At 64.9% G+C, this 8866-nt stretch overlaps 2 protein-coding genes across 4 annotated transcripts in view; both read right to left on the bottom strand.

Annotated features, from left to right (window-relative positions):
* Positions 1-2304: 2304 nt before the first annotated feature.
* Positions 2305-3683, bottom strand: APLNR (apelin receptor). Its single transcript, XM_017838234.1, has one exon. It carries the CDS (start codon positions 3599-3601, stop codon positions 2489-2491), a length of 1113 nt encoding a protein of 370 aa, XP_017693723.1. The 5' UTR covers positions 3602-3683; the 3' UTR covers positions 2305-2488.
* Positions 3684-6144: 2461 nt separating this feature from the next.
* Positions 6145-8866, bottom strand: part of TNKS1BP1 (tankyrase 1 binding protein 1) — a 9339-nt gene continuing 6617 nt past the window's right edge. For 2 of the 3 annotated variants that reach the window (XM_017838244.1, XM_017838245.1), the window contains exons 8-14: positions 8115-8861; positions 7658-7988; positions 7442-7571; positions 7221-7357; positions 6923-7089; positions 6746-6810; positions 6145-6436 (exon numbers count right to left, since the gene is read on the bottom strand). In XM_017838244.1, the coding sequence (XP_017693733.1) occupies positions 6750-6810; positions 6923-7089; positions 7221-7357; positions 7442-7571; positions 7658-7988; positions 8115-8861 (1573 nt within the window). In that variant the 3' untranslated portion in view covers positions 6145-6436; positions 6746-6749. The remainder of the gene's footprint in view (positions 6437-6745; positions 6811-6922; positions 7090-7220; positions 7358-7441; positions 7572-7657; positions 7989-8114; positions 8862-8866) is intronic. The other variant, XM_017838246.1, reaches the window with a different exon arrangement.

The following is an 8866-nucleotide window of genomic DNA, read 5'->3' on the forward strand; positions in this document are numbered from 1 at the left end:
ATTGTGTTTTGGGGTTTGAGGGTCCTGGGAGCACATACCACATTCCCTAATCACCCCAGTGTTCCCAGAGCATTGGGGTTTGGGGTTTGAGGGTCCTGGGAGCACACACCACATTCCCTAATCACCCCAGTGTTCCCAGAGCATTGTGTTTTGGGGTTTGAGGGTCCTGGGAGCACATACCACATTCCCTAATCACCCCAGTGTTCCCAGAGCATTGGGGTTTGGGGTTTGAGGGTCCTGGGAGCACACACCACATTCCCTAATCACCCCAGTGTTCCCAGAGCATTGGGGTTTGGGGTTTGAGGGTCCTGGGAGCACACCCCACACTCCCTATCCACCCCAGGGTTCCCAGAGCATTGTGATTTAGGGACAGAGGGTACCCAGACTCGGCCAGGAGCACCCCCCCCTGCTCCCTAGTCTTTCCAAGGATGCTCCCCATCCCCCCTGTCCCTGCTGTCCCCCCTCTATCTTCCCTCCTCATCTTCCCTTGGAACTGGCAGGAAGGCAACACCTTCCTTATCTCCTTCCGACGGGTGGTCCGGCCCCACTGTCCCTCATCCCCGGCTCCGGCCTTGTTATTTTTCTGGAGTGTCCCTGCATTTGTCCCCAGGGATTCCTCAACCAAACACTTCCTTCCTGGAAGGGAAAGGGAAATCTCCAAGAGGCGGATAGAAAGTCAGCAGCTCCGTCTCCGCTGGCCGGGCGCCTGCGGCCGTTTCCGTGCCCGGCGGCTGCACCAGAGGGGGGGAAACAGCAACACCGACCCCCCCCCAGTGCTGGGATATTTGGGGGCAGTGGGGGGGGTGGAGGGAGAGATGGGGAGAGGGATAAAGGGAGGGAAAGGAGGACGGCAGGGTGGGAGGGCGGAGAAAGAGAGGGAGAGCAGGACGGAGGGAATTATGGAGGGAGGGAGGGGCAGAATGGTGGAACCATCAAGGTTGGAAGAGACCTTTAAGATCATCAAGTCCAGCCATCAAGCCAGCACTGTCACTGCAACCCCTAAACCACTAAACCATGGATGGATGGATGGATGGGGGAAGGAGGGGGCTGTTGGACTGATGGATGGACATCTGGATTGACAGATCGCTGTTATCGAGGGGTCTCTCCAGGGTGAGGCAGGCTGGGCAGCATCTGGAATGTAAACACACTTCGGGACGTGGCCCTGGATGCAGCATTCCCACCCCTCAAGCCCCCCTGGCCCTTAGACCAAATTAGATCCACTGGAAAGTCTCCCAAAACCCCCAAGTAGGCTCCCACCTCTCCAGGTGTGGGGTTTGTGCAGCCCCCAGCCCCTCAGCCTGTCCCTCCCCATTCCCTCTCTTTGGACAAAGGACCATCCCTGCGTGGGGGGACTCCAGCTGATGTCCCCCAAACACGGAGCGGGCTGGCAGGAAGGCAGAGGCAGCCCCTCCCCGACGGGAAGCCTCCCAAGGAACCCAGTAATGATCCTGCATCCTTGCCAAGGGAGAACAAAGGCTGAGGAGACAGGATAGTTCATCACCAGTAAATGAAGGATGTAAATAGCAAATAGGGGGAAGATTTATTTCGAGCGGAGCCTCAGGAAGCGACAGGGCCTGTGGGGGGAAGTGGGACAGGAACCATTTGGTGGCTCATCAAAATCCTGGTTGGGGTGAGCCGGGGTCCTGCCCAGCGCCCAAATCCCCCACCAGCACCCAGGGGGTCCAATGTCCCCCCCCACACCCAGGGGTCCCGTGTCCCTGTCCACACCCAGGGGGTCCCATGCCCCCATCCCTCAGGTTTGGGTGTTTCACAGCACCAGGTCCCGTTTCCACCCCCGGGTGAGTCACCCAGGGCTTGTCCTGGCCTCAGATAAGGATAAAAGCCCAAAAATGGGATTTGGTGGGACAGAGCAGCCGCCTGATGCAATCAGAGCTGGGGGGCTGAGGCAGGCAGGCACCCACCCCACAGGGCCAAACACCCCTATTATCCCAGTGCTGTGATGCTCCAAAGGTTTGGGGGTTTTCCTACCATTTCCCCAAGCGTTGCTGGGGAAGAGACCAGGGAGAGTCTGTCCCAGGCTGGAATCCCCACCAGCGTCCAGGGGTACCCAGCAGGGGCCACGGGCAGCCACAAGGCGCAGGGACCCCCCATAGTGCACCCCCAACCCCCCCCTCACTCACGGACACGCCAAAGCCCAGCTGCACCCCCCACCCCTCCACGACGTCCCCCACCATGTCCCCCCCAGCCCCTCCCGAGGGAACTGCACGCACACTGCTCCTTTTTTAACCAAAACTCATTTATTTGACACAAAACACAAAAGGGTGCTGGGGGAGCCGCCCCCGCCCGAGCCCCCCAGGGGCTCCTCCCCGGCTCTGCCCAGCCCCTGCCCCAGTTTCCCCTTCCCGTGAGCAGGGCTTTCCAGCGGGGGGGGGTCCCCAAAGCAAGCCAGGCTCTGGGGCAAGGCGGAGGTTGGGGGGTCCCCCCCGAGGAGACCAGCTCGGGGGGCGCCGGGGGTGGCCGGGGGGGCTCAGGCGCGGAAGAGCGTCTCCTGGGTGGCGGGGTCCAGCTTGCCCCCCGGGCCGGGGCCCCCCTTGCCCCCGGGGGGGTGGCTGTGCCCGGAGGAGTAGCTGGCGGAGCGCTCGGGGCCGGGGCCGGGGGCCCGGCAGCACAGGAGGGCGGCGCAGGCGTGGCGAAAACGGGGGTCGAAGAAGGCGTAGAGGAAGGGGTTGAGGCAGCTGTTGATGTAGGCGACGCCGGTGCAGTAGGGATGGAGGTTGTTGAGGAAGGTGTGCAGGGCGCAGGACCAGGGCAGCACCTGCAGGTCCATCAGCACGTAGAGGGTCTTGACCAGGTGGAAGGGCAGCCAGCAGCCCCCGAAGGTGGCCACCAGCACCGTGATGATGGTGAGGAGGCGCTTGCGCTTGCGGAGCCCCTCGGCCCGCTCCCGGCGAAAGTGAGTGGCCACGGTGCGGGCGATGAAGAAGTAACAGGTGAGCATGACGGCGAAGGGGGCCACGAACCCCACGGCGGTGGAGGAGAGCCCCAGCCCCACCTCCCAGGCGCCCTCCGACCCCAGGGCCTCCAGGTCCGTGTAGTCCATGTAGCAGGTGATCCTGGAGTCCTCGCCGAGGGCGGCCGCCCGCCGCAGCACCAAGGCCGGCAGGGCCAGCAGGGCTGCCAGAGACCACAGGGCCACGGTGGCCACCAGCCCGCTGACCCGCAAGCGCAGCTTGGCAGTGGCCAGGGGCCGGACGATGGCCAGGTAGCGGTCGAAGCTCAGCCCCGTCAGGCAGAAGACGCTGGCATACATGTTGACAAAGACCAGGTAACTGCTGACCTTGCAGGCGGCCGTGCCAAAGGGCCAGTGGTAGCCCAGCCAGGTGTAGGCGGCCCAGAGGGGCAGGGTGACCACGAAGGTGAGGTCGGCGGCCGCCAGGTTGGCGATGAAGGTGTCGGCGGAGCGCCGGCGGTCGCGGCCGCCCTTGAAGATGGTCCAGAGGACCAGCCCGTTGCCAGCGGTGCCCAGCAGGAAGACCAGCAGGTAGATGGTGGGCAGCAGGGCCAGCGAGGGGCCCCACTCCGTGTACTCGCAGTACGTCTCGTTGTCACTGTAGGCGTAGGCGTCCGCTGCCTCCTCCATCCCGGCGCTGGGCTGGGCTGGGCTCAGCTCAGCTCAGCTCATCCCGGGCTCACCCGCTCCTCCAGCCCCTGAGCCACCCTGCAAATCCCACCGAGTTACCTCCCCTTCCTCCTCCTCCCCGCCCTCCTCCTGGATGGGACGGACAGGACAGGGCAGGAGCGACGGATGGCTGGGGGGGAGCCCCCGTGGGAAACTTCACAGCTCCCCCCACCTCCATCTGGCTCCTTCCCGGGGGGTTTTACCGAGCTCTCACCCGCGTGTCAATGCGCCGACCCCCGAGATAACCCCGTCCCCTGCCACACCCGGGGGGTCTGGCCGCCCACCAAGGTGCTGGGATCAGGGCAGCAGCGCTGGGGGGGCTCAGGGCCGGGGAGGAGCCTCAGGGTTCTGCCAGCATTTGGGGTTTCAGCTCAGGGCGCCGCATTCGGCGCTGGGGTGTCGCACGCCGGGGTTGCATTTCGCACGGGCGGTGTCACATCGGGCACTCGGTGGCGGGGGGTCACACTGGGGGGGGTTCACACTGGGTGGAGTCGCACTGGAGGAGGGGGGGATGCATTTGGCATTTTGCATTTGGCACTCAGGATTCCCCGTTTTGCTCCCAGGTTTGCTGCACTGTGCACACAGCGGTGGCTCCGGGGGGTCCCCCGGTGCTGGGGCCCCATTTTGAGCAAAACATGCCAGGGAGACTTTTTTAGGCATTTATCTGGGGGGGGGGGAAGGCTCTGGGACCACCCATGCTGCAGAAAGCCCATTTTAGGGCAATGGCTGCCACAGGACCAGCTGCCAGTGGAGCTCCCAGTGCATCCCAGCTCCGCAGGTCAGTCACGGAGCCGGATGCAGCAGCGCCTTCGGCTTAGCCAAGAGAGAACAGACATCCCCCCGACCCACAAATAAATACTGGGGGGACAGGGTCGGGGGGGGGCCCTCTGGTGGCGGGGCCGTGCGCTGCGGATGTCCCACTGGGACTGAACACAGTTCCAGCTTTGGGGAAAAGCACTGGAGAAGCCAAGCAGGACTTTGCAGAGTGAACGAAGTCTGAAGAGCCCCGAGTGCCCTGGGGACACGCTGTGGGGTCTGGGCTGGAGCCTGGGCTGAGGGGGGTCTGAGCTGGGCTGAGGGCAGATTGAACACGGGACAGGCTGTGGAAGGGGCAGGTTTAACACCTGAGCACAGGGATGGAGGCTGGGGGGACACAGAGACCCCCAACCCCTCGCAGGCACAGTGGGGCCCTTCTCCCAGCAAAGGGGTGTAAAGGAGGGGTTTGGGGGGGAATTCAGTGGCTGAAAGAGGGGGGAGCTCACAGGAGTCTCCAAACTGAGACAGAGCGGTCTCAGGGGGTAAAGGGGCTGCTAAACAGGGATGTGGGTTGGGGGGCCCCGGAGGCAGGGACATGGCAGCCACTGAACCAGACACTGAGAAGGCCCGCAGCGTCAGCAGGGAGAACAAGCCAGGGCTTAATCAGGCTGGAGATAAGGAACGATCCCATATCCAGTGCTGGGACAGCCAGATTCGAGGCAGTGAGGAATTAAACCCAAAAGCTTCCACAACTGGCACCAGAACCCTGAGGGTGTCCCGGTTCTGGTTAAAATGCCAACTTCGATTAAAGAAAGGGCGGAACTCCCCACTCCCCAGTGTAGGCTAATTAACGCTAATTAGCGGCATTAACGGGGAAACCCCAGCGCCGCAGAGGAGCCGCCCCTGGGATCACAGAGAGGCTGCCCAGGCTGCTCCTGCCGTGGCCAGAACCCCATTAATGAGCAGCACCGTTACTGAGCCGTGTTATTAATGACTATTAATAACAATCCCGGCTATCTCTGTCCCATTGGAACACGCCTCCATTTCCAGCCCCTGCTCAGGTATCCCTTCTCAAAAGCTGGAGGACTGAGGGTCCAGGTCACTCCCTCACTGACCCGATTGCCCTCAGTGCCATCCCAGTGGTCCCAGTGCTGGGGAAGGAGTCCCCCTGGCTGGGTTTGTGGTAGCCAACGGCAGTGGATCAGTGGCCAGAGCTGGGCTGATAACGAGCCCGTGGGGCTGATAACAAACCCCGTTATCTGCAGCAGGGGGAGGGGAGGGGGCTGCGGGGGGACGCTGCAAGGAGCCGCTCTCCCTCTGCCCTGGGCACCACTGAGGTGCTCTGGGACCCTCATTCCCCAGGCTCTGGCACCAGCGGCTCCATTGGGAACGAGCCAGGGTCACGGCACCCCCGCTGGCTCTGAGGGGGACTGGGGTGGGAGCCCCCACGGGGTGGGATGTGGAGCAAGGCCCCCACAGGCAGGAAGGGCAGCGCTCGGCCCCACACAAGGAAGGCTCCGGCAGCTTCCTCCAAAGCCGCAGGAGTTACATCCGACCGGGGAAGCAACACCCCTCGGGCACGGCTCCTGTGCCTCTGTTCCCCCTTCCATGGGCTGTGCTGGGAACAGCCAGCCCCAGGGTGCACTGTGGGCACAGAGCTCCTCCTGCTGGCAGCCCCTGCACGGGGACCCCCATCCCACAGGGCCCCCTGTGACCCCCAGAGAAGAGCCAGGCCCCCCGGACTGACCAGCGAGGTTTTATTGTCTGTGGCAGCAGCACCACGAGCCGGACCCGCCGCCCTGTGTCCGGGGCGATACACGAGCAGGGGTGAGGGGAGGGGGGGTCGTGCCCACCCCCAGCCCCCAGGGGACAGAGGGGATGGGGTACAATGTGAGGATGGGGACGGGGAGGAGGTGCTGGGGGGAGATGGGGACCCTGCGAGCTCGTACAAAGTGCATAGGTGTGTGTGTGTGTGTGTGTCCCCATGGGAGGGGACAGCCCTGGTCCCGGGACAGCGGCCATCGGCATCGGGGAGACAGCCTGGAAGAGACACAGCGGGGAGGGGCTGAGGGTCTGCAGGGACCCCCAGGGGTGACAGCACACCCCCCAGTGATGACCCAGGCCAGGGGTCCTGGCTGGAGCAGGCAGAAGGGACCTGACCCCAGCAATGCAGACTCCAGAGACACAGGGACATCTCCCACTGAGACACCCCATCCACGGTGCCACAGCCAGCCCTGCCCTCACATCCCCCTCCAGCCACGCAGGACCCACAGCCCTGCACACAGGGGACATGGGGAGCCCCCAGCCGGGGGGATCCGTGCCCAGCATCCCCCCAACTCCCACACTCACCCACTCAAGGCTTCTTCCTCTTCAACTTCAGCGCCTGCAGCCAGTGTGGGGGGGAGGCCTCGGATCTGGGGTGTTTGCACAGCATCAGCATGAGACCCCCAAGAGCAGCCTGGGCACCCAGACTGAACCCCCCCCAGCACCCCTTTCGCCCCACGAGGGTCCTGGCCCCACACTCACCCTGACGATTTCTCCGGCTTGGGGGGCAGCGCCGGGGGTTTCCCACTCACACCAGGGATCTTGCAGGACTTGGAGCGCTGCACGTGGGGGTCCTTGGAGGAGGTCCCCTTGCTGTCCCCTGATGATGTCCCCTCCTCGGCCGAGCGGTTGCGGCCCCTCAGCTTGGCCTGGGAGCAGACAGCGAGGTCAGCGGGGCACACAGTGCTCTGCCCCATAAATCCCCCCACTGCCTCCTCCCTGCCGTCAGGCAGCCCCCACCCCTGGTTTACCCCCCCCTCCAGGGGTCCGGGGGTCCCACCTTGATGGCAGAGGCGCTGAGGCCGGGGAAGAGGGGCACCTTGACGCCCCTGCCCAAGGGGGAGCCGCGCACCCGCCGGCTCCGGGGCTCCTCCGCTGCCTCCTCGTCGGAGGACGCTGCTGGGGCTGGCCGGGGCTCTGCGGGGACACAGGGACAGCGTCAGAGTGACACCTGTGCCAGGACAGACGCCCCACTCCCCTCCCCGTCCCCGCTGGGCTCACCGGTGGAGTCCTGGAAGATCCAGCTGTCCCCCTCGGGGGCGGTGGGACGCAGGGCCGGTGCCCGGTGCCGGCGCTTGCGGCCCAGGCTGGCCTTGCTGCGGAACACGCTGCTGTCCAGGAGCTCCGTGTCCTGCCGAGCCCATGGGACACGTCAGAGACGGCAGGGGCAGCCACGGAACCCTCCGCCGGACTGGGAGCTGCCCCCTCCCCACTCACCTCCAGGAAGGGGAACTCCTGCCCCTGCTCCATGGGCCCCTCAGGCTGAGGGGCGCCCAGGGAGAGCCGCTGCTCCCCCCAGCCCGGGGGGCTCTCCCCATCTGGGTGGTCCGAGGTGGGTTCCTCAATCCCTGTGTCCACTGGGATCCCGCTGGCAGCCTCCAGCAGCAAAGAGGAGGCCTCGGGGCTCTGCAGGGCAGTGGTGTGCTCGGGGAGGTCCCTCTCTTCCTCAGTGGGGCTGAGCAGCTCACCCCGGGGGGTCTCCAGAGCTGGGGGGTCAGCTGGGGCATCACCCATCGGTGGGCTGGGGGCTGAAAGACGGAGGCTCCTGCTTGGGAGACAAGACCACAGAGTTGCTCCAGCCCCAGATAACACAAGGCCTGCTCATGTCCCAAAACCCTTCTGTCCACCTCAGGGGAAGCTGCTCCCTCCCTGCCACCACCCTTGCCCTCCTTACCTGTCCTCTGTGCCCGTGTCCCCTCCCAGGCTCCGTTCCCCAGTGCCGAGGTCCCGGCTGCGGGCGGCACAACGGGCACCGAAGGCACTCGCCCACTCCTGGCGCTTGGCCTCGGTGTCCTGCAGCTCCACGCTCCAGTGCTCCAGGTCCTGGCTCCAGCGGGCATCGTCCGTGTCCAGAGAGATATCCCTGTGCCAGCCTGCCAGGGACTGCAGGCCCCCGGACATGGCGCCATCCGAGGCTCCGCTGCTGCAGGGGTCTGGCACCCGCTCTGTCCCAATGGCACCAAACTGGTTGTGGCAGTCGCCTCCTCCAAGCTCCTCAGCCCAGTCCCTGCTGCTGGAGCTGCCACGCTCCTGCTGGTGGGCACTGCCCCAGGTGGGCTCCTGGGCCAGGAGATCAGGGCAGAGGGAGCCAGGCACATCTTCCTCATTGACCCCAACATGCCTGGCCTGGCTGACGCTGCCCTCACCGGACCAGCTCAGCCGGCCTGGGATCAGCTCCTGCCCTTCCTCCATGGGGAGCACAGAGCTGTGCTCCCTATCTTGGGCTGCTCCACTGGGGCTGAACCCCCTGTCCTGGGCCTCCACGTCCCTGGTGCTGGACCTGTCTCCCCAGGCCACTCTGCTGGGGCTGAACAAGTCCCCGTGCCGGGTCTCCATGTCCCCAGCGCTGTGCCCATCATCCCAGGTTGCTCTGCTGGGAGTGAATCCACTGTCCTGGGTCTCCATGTTGCTGGTGCTGGATCTGTC

Source organism: Lepidothrix coronata, unplaced genomic scaffold (genome assembly GCF_001604755.1).
Source record: "Lepidothrix coronata isolate B3197 unplaced genomic scaffold, Lepidothrix_coronata-1.0 Scaffold329, whole genome shotgun sequence".
NCBI classification, from domain to species: Eukaryota; Metazoa; Chordata; class Aves; order Passeriformes; family Pipridae; genus Lepidothrix; species Lepidothrix coronata.